Below are 20,011 nucleotides of genomic sequence, written 5' to 3' on the forward strand. Positions count from 1 at the left end.
CTGCAGTCCCCTGACGCTGCCTCCTGTAACCCCTGCAGTCCCCTGACGCTGCCTCCTGTAACCCCTGCAGTCCCCTGACGCTGCCTCCTGTAACCCCTGCAGTCCCCTGACGCTGCCTCCTGTAACCCCTGCAGCCCCCTGACGCTGCCTCCTGTAACCCCTGCAGCCCCCTGACGCTGCCTCCTGTAACCCCTGCAGTCCCCTGACGCTGCCTCCCGTAACCCCTGCAGCCCCTGACGCTGCCTCCCGTAACCCCTGCAGCCCCCTGACGCTGCCTCCTGTAACCCCTGCAGCCCCCTGACCCTACCTCCTGTAACCCCTGCAGCCCCTGACGCAGCCTCCTGTAACCCCTGCAGCCCCTGCCTCCCGTAACCCCTGCAGCCCCCTGACGCAGCCTCCTGTAACCCCTGCAGTCCCCTGACGCTGCCTCCTGTAACCCCTGCAGCCCCCTGACGCTGCCTCCCGTAACCCCTGCAGCCCCCTGACGCTGCCTCCCGTAACCCCTGCAGCCCCCTGACGCTGCCTCCTGTAACCCCTGCAGCCCCCTGACGCTGCCTCCCGTAACCCCTGCAGCCCCCTGACGCTGCCTCCCGTAACCCCTGCAGCCCCCTGACGCTGCCTCCCGTAACCCCTGCAGCCCCCTGACGCTGCCTCCCGTAACCCCTGCAGCCCCCTGACGCTGCCTCCCGTAACCCCTGCAGCCCCCTGACGCTGCCTCCCGTAACCCCTGCAGCCCCCTGACGCTGCCTCCCGTAACCCCTGCAGCCCCCTGACGCTGCCTCCTGTAACCCCTGCAGCCCCCTGACGCTGCCTCCTGTAACCCCTGTAGCCCCCTGACGCTGCCTCCTGTAACCCCTGCAGCCCCCTGACCCTGCCTCCCGTAACCCCTGCAGCCCACTCCCTGCTCATGGCCCTGGAGCAGACCGATTTAACTCTTGCAGAACCTTCCCCCTGCTCATAGACCAATCACTGCCTAATTAAACCCCTGCAGCCCCATCTCATGATCCCAGCGCTGACTGATTTAACCCTTAGTAAGTCCTTCTCCCTGCTCCTATCCCTGACCCTACCTGATTTAACCTTTGCAGCCCCTTCCCTTGTTCATGCCCTTTGCAGAGCCTGATTTAACCCTTGCAGCTCCCTCTCCCTACTCCTAAACCTATTATCGATTAACCTCTGCAGCCCCTTCGCATATCCTTGGCACTACCTGATTTAACCCTTGCAGCCCCCTCTCCTTACTCATAAACCTTTCAGTGTCTAATTTAACCCCTTCTCAGATCCCTGGCATCGCCTGATTTAACCCTTGCAGTGACCTCTCCCCGCTCATACATTTGTAATAATTTAACCCTTGCAGCCCCGTCTCCTATCCTTGGCACTGCACGATTTAACCCCTGCAGCCCTTCTCCCTGCTCATAGTCCTGGCACTGCCTACATTTAACCCTTGCAGTCCTTTTCCCTGGTCCCCGCCCGCAGGTTACGTAACGTTCCCGCTATTAATATTAACCCTGTCACTGCCCGATGTGCTGCTTTAACCCTTCAATGCACCCCCTCCCCCATGCATCAGCACGTTAACCCTGCTCCTGCCGAACGTCCTAACCCCGCTGCACACCCCTTCCCTGCAGGCAGCAGTGACACATGGCCGGGACCGGCCGCAGACCGCCCGCAGTCGCAGCCCACGCCCTCCCGATGACTCCTCCTGGCCCGGCCTCTGTGCCTGCCCCCAGCCCCGTCTGATCAGAAAACAAGGAAAGTCCCGGGGATCGGCGGAAGTTTAGCCTCTGTCCAGACTGGGATTCGGTTGCATCAATCTGATGGGAAGAGAATCGCCCCCGGATCGCAGCTCCAGAGAACGTCGCAGGGGCAATCGGTGCGACATGGGCGCTGGCATCTTCCTCCTCCTCCTGCTCCTGCCCGTGTCTTCTGGCTTCAATCTGGACTCGGAGAACCCCCAGGTCCACTCCGGTCCGGAGGGCAGCTACTTCGGCTTTGCTGTGGACTTCTTCCTCCCAAATCCCAGCTCTTCATTCTTGCTAATCGGAGCCCCCAAAGCTAACACCTCCCAGCCTGGCATCACCCAAGGTGGAGACGTGCAGAAGTGCGACTGGAGGAATGCCAAGTGCCAATCCATTGTCTTCGACTCCACCGGTAATCGATACTATGATATCAATGACCCTATCGAATTCAAGTCCAATCAGTGGTTCGGGGCATCCCTGCGGGCTAAAGACGATACAATCCTGGCATGTGCCCCCCTCTACCACTGGAGGACTCAGCAGAGGAAGCAGGAGAGGGAACCAGTTGGGACTTGTTACCTAAAATCTGGAGAAACAATTGTAGAATATGCGCCCTGCCGGTCTAACACTAAACATGATGCCCAGGAACAAGGCTTCTGCCAGGGTGGATTCAGTGCGGACTTTACAAGTGCCAACCGGGTACTGCTTGGAGGCCCCGGAAGCTTTTACTGGCAGGGGCAAATTATTTCCGACACCGTGGAGGATATTGTAAAAAGCTACGATCCCAAACTTTACAGCACCACCTATGCCAATCAACTGGCCACACGCGCTGCCAGCCCACAGTACGATGACAGCTACCTGGGTTACTCGGTGGCAGTCGGGGACTTTAACGGAGACACCATTGAAGACTTTGTTTCCGGGGTTCCCAGAGCTGCCCGGACACTGGGCATGGTGTCCATTTATGATGGCCAGACTATGACGTCGTTGTACAATTTCACTGGCGAGCAGATGGCTGCCTACTTCGGTTATTCCGTTGCCACCACCGATATAAATGGAGATGACCTGATGGACATGTTTATCGGTGCCCCGCTCTTTATGGACCGAGGTTCGGATGGTAAGCTTCAAGAAGTTGGGCAGGTGACTGTTTACATACAACAAAGTAAATCGGGCCTACAGGTGTTGACTAAATTGACTGGGTTTGACCCTTTCTCAAGATTCGGTAGCTCAATTGCCCCTCTGGGTGACTTGGATCAAGATGGGTTCAATGACATTGCAATTGGGGCGCCTTACGCGGGAGAAAGTAAAAAAGGCTTGGTGTACATCTATAATGGTAGGAGCTCTGGGATGAGCACAACACCATCTCAGGTTCTTGAAGGACAGTGGGCATCTAAAACCATGCCAGCAAGCTTTGGCTACTCGCTCAAAGGAGCCACTGATGTTGACGAGAACGGTTATCCAGACTTAGTGGTTGGAGCCTTTGGGGCTGATAAAGCTATATTGTACAGGTCTAGGCCCGTTATTACCGTGAATGCGGTACTGGAAGTGAACCCGTCACTCTTAAATCCCGATAGTAAGACATGTACCCTCCCCAATTCAGCTAAAGTCTCCTGCTTTGATGTAAAATTTTGCCTGAAGGCCAGCAGCAAAGGCAATGTACCCCAAACGCTGTCTTTTAAGGTAGAACTCATACTTGATAAGCTCAAGCAGAAGGGTGCGGTGAGGCGGGCGCTGTTCCTCCACACAAGGCAGCCCACTCATTCTAAAGACATGACGGTGGATAATGGTGGAGCCATGCGGTGTGAAGAATTAAAGGCATATTTGCGGGATGAAAGTGAGTTTCGGGACAAGCTGACACCCATAACAGTCTTCATGGATTACCAAATGGATCACAAGGCGGCCGCTGATTCCTCTGGACTAATGCCAATTTTAAATCAGTTTACCCCTGCCAACCTGACCAAACAGGCCCACATATTACTGGATTGCGGAGAAGATAATATCTGTAAGCCAAACCTGATTTTGTCAGTAGAAAGTGAGCAAAAACGATTGTACATCGGAGATGACAGCCCTCTGACACTGCTGGTTGATGCCCAGAATCAAGGTGAAGGGGCTTATGAGGCTGAACTTTTTGTCCATATCCCACCCCAAGCTGACTTTATAGGGGTTGTCCGAAACAATGAGACCTTGTCAAGGTTATCCTGTGCGTTCAAGACGGAAAATCAGACAAGGCTTGTTGTATGTGACCTAGGGAACCCAATGAAAGCCGGAACCAGGGTGGTGTCAGCTCTGCTCTTCAGCGTTCATCAGCTTAACGAAATGGATGACACAGTCAACTTTGACCTGCAGATACAAAGCTCCAACCAATATGACAATACCAGCCCCAAAAAATCATTGCAGATAGCTTTGGCTGTGTTGGCAGCAGTTGAAATAAGAGGAGTCTCTACACCAACCGAAGTCTTCCTGCCTATTGCCAACTGGGAACCCAAAGAAAACCCAACGACAGAAGATGATGTTGGCCCACTCGTCCAACATGTCTTTGAGCTTCGGAACAATGGCCCCAGTACATTCAGTAAAGCAATCCTTAATATCCAATGGCCTTACAAGTACCAGAGTAAAACCTTATTATACATTATTCAATATGAGATTGACGGTCCCATGAACTGTACTTCCGATGTTGTCATCAATCCCCTCGCCCTCAAACCCTCCAGTTCGATGGCAGACGATATTAAAAATATTACCCGTAATGAACGCAATCGTCGTGATGTTCCACAGGTGGATGGAGACTTGCAGACCCTTCGGTGTGGAACAGCCCAATGTCTCAAGATTGAATGTCACGTGGAACGTGTGGAAAAAGGAAAAAGTGCAATTTTATATATTCGATCGAGACTATGGACACCAACCTTCATGAATAGCGAGAACCAAAATCATTCCTACTCTCTAAAGTCCATTGCCACATTCCAGGTCTTGGAATTTCCATATAAAAACATGAACCTTCCTGATATAAACAATTATACAGAGGTCACTACTAACATTTTATGGGTCAACCAATCATCCGGGGCCCCGGTACCCGTATGGGTCATAGTACTTGCAGTATTATCAGGTTTGCTGCTTTTGGCTTTGATGGTCTTTATCATGTATAAGCTTGGGTTCTTCAAACGTGTACGTCCTCCTCAGGAGGAAACTGAGAGGGAGCAGCTTCAGCCCCAAGAAAATGGTGAGGTAGCCACTGACGCATGAACTGAGTCCATTGTTCCTTTTCACCGGGAATGATTGGTGCCAAGCTGATGTGAAATCATAGAAATTGTTTGGTTGGATAGACCAACGTAGCAAATCATTGAAAACTGAAGAGAACATCGAGTGGTAGGGTACTTATGTTCTGGTGGTGGATCAATAGGCTCCATTGTAATGAATATTGTCTCTTATCATGGCTGACTCTTCTGTGTGTAGGATAGGGCCACTTTTATATTTGATGGTGACGTACAGGTTGTCCACAGGCACAAAAGCATCTGTAGGTCAATACATCCCTTTCTTCTTAGTTAGATAAATGAGATCTTACATATCTTGATAAGCCAGGGTATCTTCTGAAAAAGTTTTCAAGTCATGGAAACATTTATAAACCTTGATACGTGAATTTTTAAGGTTTCTCAAATGGTGTAGAGGTTCCTTACTTGGTCCATTTCCACCCCCCGTAGCTGAAGGTAAACTGCCAGGTCTCACTTTCTTTGTAGGGGGTCTTTACTTTGATCTATTTTCACCTTTTTGGCTGAAGGTAACCTACCTGGTCTCCCATACTTTTTAGAGTTCCTTACCTTTGTCCACTTGTACCATCGTGGTGAAGGTAGCTCAATCTCCCTTGGGAATATAGTTATGTAGTGTGTTATCATATACTTTGATGATATACATCTTTGAATGCATCTAAGGAGACCAGGCAGCTTCCCTTCATCAACTTGGGTGCAAGCGGACAGAGTTGAATGTCTCCCTAGGAGAACTATTATGGAGTCTGTTAATACTTTCCCATGCATCAGCAACGTTGGGATGCATTTTCCAAATTCTTTGAATAGTTTCTATTAGTGGGTGTGATCTGTAGTTGTATTAACCCAAACTTTGTACCTCAAAAACAATGTTCTAATTTTGCATCACTTTTCATAGAAAAAATTGTAAAATGCCTTTTCTTTGCATGGATCTAAATATTTGGACAAAGTATGGGGGTATGCTGAGTTATCTCATCAGAAGAGCTCAAAATTGCTTAATCACTACTTCCTTTTTCTAATAGAAACAAGAAGTATCGGACCCCCACTGTGTCAGCAAGTCTTAATTTCTAAAGTCCATATTACGTGGATGCTAGTTTTGGCCTGACATGGGTCTAAGGACCCGAACTGTTGGGATTTATAAAGCTGTCAGATTTTGTCCTTAAACCCATGGTCGGACCAGGACTTGCATCTGTAATACGGGCTCTTGTCTGAAACTGGCTGAAGACAGATGTCTTGCTGACAGGAGGTGTCACAGAGTGTCAGGGCTGAGCTACATGGACAATCTCTAGTAACTTGTCAATGCCAAAATTTACACAGTAGATTCAAGGCTCATGCGCATAATAATGGCTTTGTGGCACCGCTAGTCTGCTATATTTCTTCAGTCCTATATAAAAGCATTTATTTTTGGAGGGAATATAAACGTAGTAGTAGGAAATCATAGGGACTATTTGTGCCCCTTATCATATGCAGAAGGCCTAAATTTTAAAGTACGATGGAGTAAATTTATTAAAGATACCCCTTTTATATCATTTCCCTTTAAATATATACAGTTCACAGTCTCCTACCAATTATAGGATTTTATATATTGCTTGACAATGCTGCCGATGATTTAGCTAACTTTTAATGTATTACTAAAAAAAAAAACCTCACAATTATTGGGAGAACACCTCTTGAAACATTAACATGTAAGTGCACTTTGTAGACATTTTTCTTATTTTTTTAGGACTAATGGAGATATTGCTGATGGATTTCTTGAGCATTTGTGTCACTGACTTCTCACTGCCAAAAATGAGGAAAGTCATCCACAAATAAAAATGAACTTTTCATAGTGTTAGTTGTTTAAATCACGTTGCTTTTGTTTCTAAAATGTTTGGCTACCGAACAACTTGTAAAAAAAAATTTGCCTTATTGGGAGCCTGTGTTTTTTTTTTTTTTGTTTGTTTTTTTTTCACGCATCACAATCTTAAAGGGGTTTATGAGATAAAAAAAAATAAATGGCTAAGTTTTGTTAAACAGCACCATTTATGTCTATGGGCTGTGTTTGGTATTGCAGTTTATCCTGATTTAATTTGGGTGGGGCTGAAGTGCAATACCAGACACAGCCAATGGGACAAGGGTGGCACTCTTTTTCTAGTCTTATACAACCCTCTGACAATCTTTACCACTCCTAGTATGCATGTATATACCATTACATGCTTTAGGAAGCCTAAACTCTACATAAATGTACCTAAAACTATTTTAATTACCTATGAAATTGCTCTTTAAAGGGGTTTTCTGGTGAAAAAAAAAAGTTTTCACCTATCCACAAGACAAGTGATAATTAATGATTGGTGGAGGTCTGACTGCTGGGACCTGCACAGATCGGCAGAACGGGGCATTTTTATTCCGTTACAATGGAGCGGCGGTGCTCTTGCTCGACCACCTCTGCATTTGTTCACTATGGCGTTGCCAAGTGCTGCTATTGGCTTTTTCCGGCAGCACCATAGAGAATGAGTGGAGTCGCGGTCGGGCATTTTGGCATAAAAGGGCCCCGTCGGGAATATAAATTCTCCACTGCAGCAGTCGGACCCCCACTAATCAGTAAGTTGTCACCTATCCTGTGGATAAATGATAACTTGTTTTCACCGGACAACCCCTTTAAGACTTATCGCAGCATAGTACAAGTGAAGGGGTCCTAGGGTACCATGATGGCAACAAGCAAGTTGCAAAAATGGCAATGAGGTCCAACTTCCTGGTCATAGCACCCTAAGGTGTCGCACTTTGCCCCCATTCACTTGTATTGCGCTTTGACGTAGCAGCGACCGACACATAGTGGTCTTTGGACGACAGACCAGTGTCCCACCCAAAGTCACGGTGTAGCCCCAGCCATAGAGTAACATTTTTCTTGCAAAATTCTGAAACAAACTGTCTTGGTTTCGCAATACTTAGTCCTTCTGAGGTAAACCATAAAAGACTGTGCTACATAGAAGTAACTTCCTTCAGAGTTTCATGTCTTTTGTTGTTGTTTTTTTTATATTTTTACATTACGGTACTTTGTTTCCATAAAAAAAAAAATCTAATCCATCATGGCTGATTGTGATGTTGAAGCAAAAAATCTGACAGGAATTCTTGTTCCCATCTGATCCTCGATTCGTCTGACCGTGCCTCTTGTACGTTAGGCCCCTTATGTCGATTTGGTGACATACGCCAATGAAATTGGTGGCATCTGCCAACAAAAATTTTGTGAACCTCCACCTATGAGAACATGGGTGACCACTTTTTGGGAGTGTAAACATTAAAAACAAAGAAGTTTTTTTACGAGATTGCACAGTTTATTCTTTCCAGATACCTTAGGCGATATTTAACAATGGTCGATTCTTAAAGCGGTACTGAGCTAATATTATCTTAGAGCCGAGACCCAAGTGACTAGTGACAGGGTGTCCGCTTACCAGAAGACAGCAGAAAGACAATAGCTCCTTCAGCAGTTGTTGTTTTTGGATTTTACATATACGCCGTTAAATTGTTAATGCTATATGGCTGGGAAAATTTGGGAAGGGTGTTCTGACGTGACTAGTACATCATGTATGGCCTAATTAATGGAATTTTTATATGTTCGTCCCCATACGTTCATCATGACTAAAGACCATAGCAGTATTTCAAGGAGTTCTCCATTATCACAGCTCCTATTTAGAGGTGTTGCAAAATGACCCGGTCCGTCGGCCGTGACGTGATGGAGCCCTGTGAACCGCATCTTACATGATGGCATATGCAGCTCTTGTTTAGGTTTAGCCGGCCTGGCACAATGTCAACATTGTGCCACGCTGGCTAATCGAAATAAGAGCCGCGAATGTGGCGGCAGACACAGATTATTGACATGGCCGCTCGACCAGGTCTTGCAAATTAATTTGCACCAACTCATCTCACAGTGTAGTTCCTATGTACAGTACAAGGAACCCCAATTACATTAGGGCCACAATAGTTGCCATAGTGACTGAGGTATTAGTGTAAAATGGGTCCTCTATGGTATGATGTTTTTGGCTAACTCAATACATGGGCCTTTTTAGGTAAATTAAATTGAGGGCTTCCATAAGTGCCTAATACTACACAGAAATGCTTTACGTAGCCATCCCTCATATGGGACTCTCATAGTTTAGGTAAAGCAGACAACGGTTACAAAGAGCGCCCCTCGCTCTGGAGGACCCAAACATTACACAGACACCTCATTGATTGGGAAATGTGTAATTCTTCATTTCGCCTGAGGTGTCACTGTAAAGAAACTGAACAACTGCTTCCGGGTTCCACTATCGATCACAGATGATCGCTGGGGGGTCCCAGTTTACAGATGACCTATAATAATAGGCTTATTGTTGGTGGGCACGTCTAACAAAATGGAGTTGTCCAAAGTGGTCCAAGAAGAGATTTCAATTTATGCCAGAAACCTTATGTTGCAATTAATTATATTTCTATGAAGCAATATTTTAATAAGGGTACAAGACTAGAAGGCGGCCATTTTGAGAGCTGAGCCACTACTTTTGGGGGAGGAGGGTAAATTACGGATACACAGTTCTTGAGGGGAAGGAGCGTGAAACAGGGATTTGTCAAGGTTTCATTTCATTGTGCTATCCAATGGGACTATGTTGGAGGTTAGCATCCAGCCTTCCCTTTAGCATCTTCCTTTTCACCAATATTAGTCTCGATCACAAAATGGCCGCCGCTCCCGCGTGTGCACTGGATGCAAAGCACTGACTAGAAAGATTGTGTCATTTTTCCTATAAAACTGATACTCTTCCATACATTTCTACAAGACGTTCATTACAGACCCCTAGGGCAGAAAAGTCATCACTGATGGCAACCAATTAGAAAGTTTAGGTTGAAAAGTGAAAGCAGTGATCTGATTGGTTGCTATGGGCAACAGCTTTGCTTTTTGTGTATTCACTACAGATTTTATAGGCCGTATTTTATAAACTTTTCTTACTTTTAATTTCTTTGGATTTTGCACTGATTTTTCTATTGAACTCTTGGTTTTCTAGCGGGTTTGGATTATAGTTGCGTTCCCTGCGATGCTTGACAATTTGTAAAAAAAATAAATAATACATTTCAATAAACTTTACACTTAAAACAAGTTGTTAGGTTTTATTTCATTTCCATTTTTTTTACACTGTCAGTCCTCATTCAGATGTATGATTTCTTGGTACATATAAGAACTGATGAATGTCGGCCATGTTGGATTTTTTCGGCTGACGGTAAGCACTGGCTGTAAAAGAATCCAACATGGCTGATGCAGTATGTGATTATTTAATTTTTTTGGCCACTTTTTATCTAATTGTTATGGGGTTACTATTTTCTGGTATCCCTCAATGTTCTTCCTTACACTAATCACTAGGATATTGTCGCTAGCAGCGGGGGTCTGTCGCCCTAGGCACACTTACACGGTGGGGGCCACAAGGGTCGATAACCACTCGGGTGTATCGGCGTGCATAGGGGGGCCATACAGATATACCCTGTTGTAGAGCCGGGATTCATGGGCTCCTTGCCCTATCACTTTCCATTTTGTAGGACCCCTATAGAGTGAATGGAGTGGTGGTCACACACGCATGCTACCACTCCATTCACACAAGGAACTAGCAGTCCCACTCATCTCCTATCCTCTGGATAGGTAAGACGTTGTACACATAGGAAAAAACCTTCAAAGGGATTTTCCAGTTTCGGCTGCAGTTTGTTTAACAAGAAAAAACTGCGTTACTCATCCTCCATGGGGCTAGCCTCTCTCCTCCTGGTGTCTTTTATTGTCTGCAGTGCTGATGTCATATTGACAGCGCTGCAGCCAATCAGTGGTTCTGCTGAGCTGATGTCACGAGCCGTTCATTTGCAGCGCTGCAGGCAATAGCAGACACCGGGAGCATTGGAGGAGACTCAGCACTGGACCTGGGGAGGGTGAATAAAGCTGTTATATATTTTTTTTTAACAAACTGCAGTTGGAGGTCCTATTTTACCAATACGAAGAAAAAATTCCTCTTTGTTTTTGCATCATAGGAGCTTAGCCTAAATTGTCAGGTTACAATTGTGCTTTTTTGGTCGATTTTCTGCAACAAAAAACACACATACATGAATAATTCCGGTAAAATATGCATGCAGTTTTGATGCAGAAATGATGGTGGAAAATCCGCACCAAATACACAACGTATGAATCCAGCCGTGTCTGGCGTCATCCCATTATGGCTTTTAGGCCACAGCCCCACTATCAGTATTGGGTCAGTATTTTTTCTCAGGAGTGGGAGGTAAGGAACAAGCAGAGAAAAGGTATAATAGAAACAAGTCACCAATTCTGCATTTATCATCCACTCCTGGTTTTGGCTTACAAATACTGATGTAAAATACTGACCAAATACTGAATGTGTGAACGTGGCCTTAAGGCAATCATTTAAGAAGTTTTCCAGCATTTTATACTAGGTGAGTGGGAGTGTACGACTTTTCTTATATTTATATTTATCATTGTCAGAAGCTCCCTGTCATCTCCACCAGCTACAGGTACCTTTCCTTGCAACCAGAAAAAATGTAAAACCTGTCCGTTTATAACGACCACAGACAAGATAAAGATTCCCAATTCACATCAGGACTATAAGATCCCAGGTACGTTCAGCTGTATCACATCTAATGTAGTGTACTTAATTATATGTACCAAATGTCCAGCTGGCGGCCTTTATGTAGGGGAGACAGGGCAAAAACTTAGAACAAGGATGAATCATCATTGCCACACAATAAAAGAAATAAGAATAGATCTGCCTGTAGCCAAGCATTTTTGTTCCCCTGATCACAGCATAAAAGACATGAAATTACTGGTATTAAAAGGTAACTTCAAATCTCAAAGAGAAAGAAGAATCTCAGAATATAAACTGATGGTGACCTTTAACTTTTTCAGAGCAGGAATGAATGTGTCGCATGGATTTATGTCATTTTACATCAACTAAGGAATGTGCTCCTCAGACTCTCAGACCTGTGAGGTCATCACAACACTGGACCTAGTCACAGGACAATAAAACCTTCACACTCCTTATCTATTAACTGCTAAAATATTTATAGCCAGAACTGTTTATCTCTTCCATAATAACTCTGCTTTTCATCACCTGTCTTACCTATTGCATTATTTTTGTGTCTTATTGTGTATAAATATGTGACTCTTCAGATTTCATGTTATACTATGCCTGATGAAGAGACCTGAGTAGTCTCTTTTCAGTTAGCCATTAAAAGGTATCAACCACTGAGGACTCTCAAATCTAAATATTTTTCTATCTACTGGCTAACACGGTACAAGAATATATATTTTCCTTATATTTAGGGAGTGAAAACACAAGAGCAGACATAACACTATGTTTCCACCAGGTGGCGCTGCTTTACAGAGCGGATGTATGGACTATAGGTATGCTGCTTTCCTGTATATATTTGTGTACAGGAAGCTCATGCATTGCACAGAGCATTGAATAATGTTCCCATTTTATACCCGGTTGCAAAAAATGCTTAATTTGGGAGTCCGAATTTTAGCAAAATATCCAGTTCCTCCGTTCAGTTCTACTGGAACCATAAAACCATTGTGGGGTCCAAGTTTCTGGTGAAAAAGTTCCCCTGGGCCCCTCTTGCTTTTGATTTTTCCTTCTCTCCTTCCGGGAGCCATAACTATTTTCTTCCGGATGGTAGACTTGTATCAGGGCTTGTTTTTTTGTTGTTGTTTTTTTTTGCTTTACAAGCTGTCATTTTTATCATTACTATTTTCTGATCTTTTTCTCATTTAGTTTTTTTCGGAGGCAAATTGACCCTCAAAAAAACAACAGTTCTGCTATTTTGCTTCTATTTTTTCCATTTCAGTGTTCAATGTATGGGGTAAATATAATATTTTAATAAATCCTACGCAGCAAAACCAAGTATGTTAATTTTTTTTTAAACTTAAATTTTAATAATGTTGCAGGAATAGGAGGAGTGGTATGAACAGATATGTACACTGCTCAAAAAAAAATAAAGGGAACACTTAAACAACAGAATATAACTCCAAGTAAATCAAACTTCTGTGAAATCAAACTGTCCACTTAGGAAGCAACACTGATTGACAATCAATTTCACATGCTGTTGTGCAAATGGAATAGACAATAGATGGAAATTATTGGCAATTATCAAGACACCCTCAATAAAGGAGTGGTTCTGCAGGTGGGGACCACAGACCACATCTCAGTACCAATGCTATCTGGCTGATGTTTTGCTCACTTTTGAATGTTGGTTGTGCTTTCACACTCGTGGTAGCATGAGACGGACTCTACAACCCACAGAAGTTGCTCAGGTAGTGTAGCTCATCCAGGATGGCACATCAATGCGAGCTGTGGCAAGAAGGTTTGCTGTGTCTGTCAGCGTAGTGTCCAGAGGCTGGAGGCGCTACGAGGAGACAGGCCAGTACACCAGGAGACATGGAGGGGGCTGTAGGAGGGCAACAACCCAGCAGCAGGACCGCTACCTCCGCCTTTGTGCAAGGGGGAACAGGAGGAGCACTGCCAGAGCCCTGCAAAATGACCTCCAGCAGGCCACAAATGTGCATGTGTCTGCACAAACTGTTAGAAACAGACTCCATGAGGGTGGTATGAGGGCCCGACGTCCACAGATGGGGGTTGTGCAGGACGCTTGGCATTTGCCACAGAACACCAGGATTGGCAAAGTCACCACTGGCGCCCTGAGCTCTTCACAGATGAAAGCAGGTTCACACTGAGCACATGTGACAGACGTGACAGAGTCTGGAAACGCCGTGGAGACCGATCTGCTGCCTGCAACATCCTTCACCATGACCGGTTTGGCAGTGGGTCAGTAATGGTGTGGGGTGGCATTTCTTTGGAGGGCCGCACAGCCCTCCATGTGCTCGCCAGAGGTAGCCTGACTGCCATTAGGTACCGAGATGAGATCCTCAGACCCCTTGTGAGACCATATGCTGGTGCGGTTGGCCCTGGGTTCCTCCTAATGCAGGACAATGCCAGACCTCATGTGGCTGGAGTGTGTCAGCAGTTCCTGCAAGATGAAGGCATTGAAGCTATGGACTGGCCCGCCCGTTCCCCAGACCTGAATCCGATTGAGCACATCTGGGACATCATGTCTCGCTCCATCCACCAACGTCACGTTGCCCCACAGACTGTCCAGGAGTTGGCGGATGCTTTAGTCCAGGTCTGGGAGGAGATCCCACAGGAGACCATCCGCAACCTCATCAGGAGCATGACCAGGCGTTGTAGGGAGGTCATACAGGCACGTGGAGGCCACACACAATACTGAGCCTCATTTTGACTTGTTTTAAGGACATTACATCAAAGTTGGATCAGCCTGTAGTGTGTTTTTCCACTTTAATTTTGGGGGTGACTCCAAATCCAGGCCTCCATTGGTTAATAAATGTGATTTCCATTGATGATTTTTGTGTGATTTTGTTGTCAGCACATTCAACTTTGTACAGAACAAAGAATTCAATGAGAATATTTATTTCATTCAGATCTAGGATGTGTTATTTGAGTGTTCCCTTTATTTTTTTGAGCAGTGTATATATGCATAGTATATATACAGGACCGGTCAAAATTACAATGGTTTTCCTTGTTTGTTTTTTTTAGTGTGCACTTTATAAATTCAGACTGGAGGCAACAAAAGGACACATAAGGAAAGAAGGAGTAAGAAAACATGTATATAAAAAAAACAAAACAGAATATGAGTTAAACCTTAGACTCCTCACTGTTCCCCTTTTTACTATGATGACAGCTTTACACCCCCTTGGCATTCTCTCTGACATATTCATCAGGGTCTATCACCTGGAATGAGCGAGTTCCCAGAGGTGCCGAGCACTTGTAGGCCTCTTCGCCTTCTGTCAAACTCATCCAAAACCATCTCCATTGGGTTGAGATCGGTGATTGTGGAGGCCATTCCATCTGCCGCAGCTTCCATTCCTCTCCTACTTGCCCTTACATAACCTGCAGGTGTTTAATTTTATCATATGATGTACTGGAAAGCGGCAAAAAATTCAAAGTGTTGCAAAATAGCAAAGGAAGTGCAATTCTACAAATTTTATTATTATTTTTTATTCTATTTACAGCATTGATTGTACGCTAAAACTGACCTGGCAATCTGATTCTCCAGGTCGCTGTGAGTACGCAGATACCAAATATGTGTATTTTTTATTTTTTAAATGGGAGAAAAGGGGGGTGATTTGAACTTTTATATATTTTTAATTTTTTTTCATATTGTTTAAAATATTTTTTTTCACTTGTTACTTTATTTGTCAGTCCCCTTAGGGGACTTGAAGCTGCGAACGTCTGATCGCTTGTGCTAGATACAACTATACAATGCCACAGCATTGCTGTATATAGCAGAAATCACGATCTCCTATGAACGCCAGCCACGATCTGGTTTCATGTGGCAGGAGCGCCGATGAGGTGATGGAACGGGGCGCCCCCCTGTCGGTGTACTGTTAATGCCACTGTCAGAGATTAATAGGTGAACAGCCGCACGCGGAGCAAAGGCAGGGAGACAACTTATGACGGACATAGTATATCATAAGTCGTTAAGGGGTGTTAAAGTAATGATTGACTGTCATTTTGCTTCACTTAGTTGAGTGGTTCTTGCCATAGTCTTGCTATCTCTGATGAACTTATCCTCTACAGCACAAGCCATTCTTGGGTCTTCTCAGTTCTCATGAGAGCCCATTTCATCATAACGATTGATAGTTTTCACAACTGAACTTGAGGATACCTTCAAGGTTCTAGCAATTTTCCAGATTGACTGACATTTATGTCTTAAAGTAATGATGGCCTGTTGTTTCTCTGTACTTCTGTAATTCTTGCCATATTCTGGCTTAGAACAGTTGTGGATTAGAGCTCAGCACTCTATGGAGCAGGGTACCAATACGGCGTCTGCAAGACACGCCAGATGGTCGCAAACACTTTCTGAAGGCCGATGATTCCACAAATGAGTGAGGGCAAGGCATACCTGTTCATTGTAAGCCATTCCAGGTGTTGAGCTGATGAAGCTGCTGGAGAGAATGCCAAAAGGGGTTTACAGTTGTCATCAGAATATAAAGGGGGCACTTTGAGGAATGTAAGATTTAAAGGTATATTCTAAAGTTTGGACGTTACCCCCTGTCCATGCCATTCCATTTATTCTTAATATGACTGACAGAGATAGCAGAGCGCTGTGCTAGGCCGGTTTCTGGCACTCCCATAAGAATGAATGAAGCAGCAGTGCACATTATCGACGCTGCATTCATACAGGGCTGTTCAGAGCCCTGGTTCTTGGGATCTGTGGGGTCCCAGTGGTTGGACCAGGAAGTTACCCCCTATCCCATGGATAAAGGATAACTTCCAAATTGGAGAATATCCATTTATCATATATTCTGGTTTGTTTCACTTACTATTTGCACATTTAAATGATCCGATAATTAGGAACAGGCTGACAAACACCCGAGAAACAAGAAAAATGCTCTTTTGATGGGTGTGATGATTTTTAAGCTTGCTTAATAATAATGTTCTCGGCAGCACATCGCCACGTGTAAGCAAGACGTGCTGCTGATAACCGGACTAAAGTGGCCAGTAAACAACCAACGATTGGCTATATACAAGCCAATCAGAGGACATTTAATGGCATGGATCGGCCAGTATAAATGGGCCCTTAGACTTGGATGCCGGCTGTATAACACAGCCGACACTTGTACTGTACTGAGCGGGCTCAGCTCTTGCACGGCTGATGTTACTAATGGCATTTTGTACCAAGCGGGCCCCTACGAGCAGTGGACCACCACACAGCAAATAGCACTAATAATAAAGCTGCGTGACCTAAGTTACTGTGCAGCCCAGGTCTCATAGACTGCAGCTGCTGAAGAACCTCCATGACTAATCTCTGCAAAAGTCTTCAGGTTCTGCCAATTTCCATTACCGTGTAAATAGATGACATATGGCGGCACTACATTTGCTGTAATAACGCCGTCCAGTCTCTTGGTACATATGGAGAACAATTAGCAAAACAAGTTCTGGACTGAGCAGGTAATATATGCAGAATTGTGTGAAAATATATGTAGATCAATGCAATACACAGATAGTTACACTGACATATAGATCTGATAAATGGTAGACCATTCGGAATTAGAGAACAGACCAAACGAGAGAGACACCGAACGGAGTGGTCATAAAGGAGGTAAGGGCAAAAGATCTTACAATAAAAAAACCTTTATTAATGGACATATTGTTACATGGTGGCACTGTAGGAAACGGGTGCCCACACATCTATAAAATCAAAAACAATTCATGGACATACAGTCGGGGAAATAAGTATTTGATCCCTTGCTGTTTTTGTAAGTTTGCCCACTGACAAGGACATTAACAGTCTATAATTTTAAGGGGAGGTTAATTTTAACATTGAGAGATAGAATATCCCCAAAAAATCAAGAAAATCACATTGTATAAATTAGATAAATTGGGTAAAGTAGTTCAATGCAGTTTGTGGAGAATATATTTTTCATGAGAATTTTGGAAAGTTATGAAATGTCCTATAAATGTCTGTCCTATTCCTGATCTAAGGGTCTAGACTTTTAGCTGAGATGAATCTGTGCTCCAGTAAATTTATCACTTACACATGAGCCGTGTATGAGGGAGTCGGAGTCATGGAGTCAGAGTCGGTGTCATGGAAATTGAGGAGTCGGAGGTTTGGCTTACCGACTTCACAGCCCTGCTGCCTCCTACAGACCAGTTAGACGCTCCTAATCAACTCGCTACCTGCATTAAAGACAGCTGTCTTACATAGTCACCTGTATAAAAGACTCCTGTCCACAGACTCCATTAATCAGTCAGACTATCCTCTACAACATGGGCAAGGCCAAAGAGCTTTGTAAGGATGTCAGGGACAAGATCATAGACCTGCACAAAGCTGGAATGGGCTACAAAACCATAAGTACGATGCTGGGTGAGAAGGAGACAACTGTTGGTGCAATAGTAAGAAAATGGAAGAAATACAAAATGACTGTCAGTCAACAACGATCTGGGGCACCATGCAAAATCTCATCTCGTGGGGTATCCTTGATCATGAGGAAGGACACGGGGGAACTTGTTAATGATCTCAAGGCAGCTGGGACCACAGTCACCAAGAAAACCATTGGTAACACATTACACCTTAAAGGTTTAAAATCCTGCAGTGCCCACGAGGCCCCCCTGCTCAAGAAGGCACATGTGCAGACCTGTCTGAAGTTTGCCAATGAACACCTGTGAATTATTGGGAGAAGGTGCTGTGGTCAGATGAGACAAAAATTGAGCTATTTGGCATTAACTCAACTCACTGTGTTGGGAGGAAGAAGAAGGATGAGTACAACCCTAAGAACATTGTTCCAACCGTGAAGCATGGTGGTGGAAACATTATACTTTGGGGGTGTTTTTCTGCAAAGGGGACATGATGACTGCACCGTACTGAAGGGAAGATGGATGGGGTCATGTATCGTGAGATTTTGGCTAACAACCTCCTTCCCTCAGTAAGAGCATTGAAGATGGGTCGTGGCTGGGTCTTTCAGCAAGACAAAGACCCAAAACATACAACCAAGGCAACAAACGAGTGGCTCAAAAAGAAGCACAGTAAGGTCATGGAGCGGCCTAGCCAGTCTTCAGACCTTAATCCCATAGAAAACTTATGGAGGGAGTTGAAGCTCCAAGTTGCCAAGTGACAGCCTCAAAATCTTAATGATTTAGAGATGATCTGCAAAGAGGAGTGGACCAAAATTCCTCCTGACATGTGCACAACCCTCATCATCAACTACAAAAAACATCTGAGTGCTGTGCTTGCCAACAAGGGTTTTCTCACCAAGTATTAAGTGTTGTTTGCCAGAGGGATCAAATACTTATTTCTCACTGAAAAATGCAAAAAAAAATTATCTAATTTATACAATGTAATTTTCTTGATTTTTTGGGGGATATTCTATCTCTCAATGTTAAAATTAACCTCCCCTTAAAATTATAGACAGTTCATGTCTTTGTCAGTGGGCAAACTTACAAAAACAGCAAGGGATCAAATACTTATTTCCCCCACTGTATACAGAAATTAAAAAACATATGTAACAAGATATAAAATATTGGAAAGGGAGGACCAAAAAGGCCAGATGAAAGAGCTTAAATGGGGGGTGGGAAGGATGAAAAGTTGGTAAAAAGAAGTAGTCGAATATCTAGACGTATGATATACTGCACTGCATCGTTGTTCAGGATAATAGTCAATTAATAGAAAAAAAACACTGACAGTAGTGTGATAGGCTGAATAGGATATTGGTATCTATAATTAGCATGCAGTGTAGTGCTGGTTATGGTATAACCATCCATATGGAAGGGTAATGAGCCTATTAAATGCTAAATTAATAGACAGATTCATCAATTTATGGCTTACGAAAAAACTCATCCTGGAATAGATTTGTGCAAAAATGCCTTGACTTTTCAAAAAGTTGCAAACAATGAATCGGCCGCAAACACCTGAATTCTAAAAAACATGCTGCAATAGTGAACAATGGAAAAACAGACTAACAAGGAGAAAATACACTTCAAAATAGGTGCAACATAAAAGAAGAATTTGGCGCAAAAAAAAACCCCAAAAAAACCCCAGCCTTAAAACAGGAAAAACTAAGCACAAAATAGGCACAAATGCAATAATGAATCTGGACCCAAGTGTCTTGAATTCAGGCTTTTGGTTATAGATTTATCTCAGTGTTATCGGCAGGTTTGGCTCTAATGTGTACGGGGACTATTAACAGGACTGATTCATAGCAGATTTTCCAGTATGGATTTTTCTTGCGGAAAATCCGCTGCTTGTTACAATGGCAGCAACGTGGAAAAGATTTGAATAAATCTGCAGCAGAAATGCCGCTCCACTGTGGATGTAAAATTAGCAGCATGATAATAAATGCCACGAATTGTCACCATGGTTTGGACCCTTTGCAATGCAGATCTGCGGCATTTCTTTTCCTTTCCTGTGTTATGCAGGCACAAGATGTCAAAAGATGGCAAGAAAATGATTGATGGAGAAGCTGAAAAG

At 44.3% G+C, this 20,011-nt stretch overlaps 2 protein-coding genes across 3 annotated transcripts in view; one reads left to right on the forward strand and one right to left on the reverse strand.

Moving 5' to 3' along the window:
• FGD1 (FYVE, RhoGEF and PH domain containing 1) overlaps positions 1-20,011 on the reverse strand; it is a 109,484-nt gene that overhangs the window by 37,558 nt on the left and 51,915 nt on the right. The gene's annotated exons all lie outside the window — the stretch shown is intronic.
• ITGAV (integrin subunit alpha V) lies at positions 1,682-12,227 on the forward strand. The gene has a single exon (XM_073640042.1). It carries the CDS (start codon positions 1,809-1,811, stop codon positions 4,959-4,961), a length of 3,153 nt encoding a protein of 1,050 aa, XP_073496143.1. The 5' UTR covers positions 1,682-1,808; the 3' UTR covers positions 4,962-12,227.

This window comes from Phyllobates terribilis, unplaced genomic scaffold (genome assembly GCF_046119375.1).
Source record: "Phyllobates terribilis strain yellow unplaced genomic scaffold, ASM4611937v1 Scaffold_7__3_contigs__length_470593459, whole genome shotgun sequence".
Lineage (NCBI taxonomy): Eukaryota > Metazoa > Chordata > Amphibia > Anura > Dendrobatidae > Phyllobates > Phyllobates terribilis.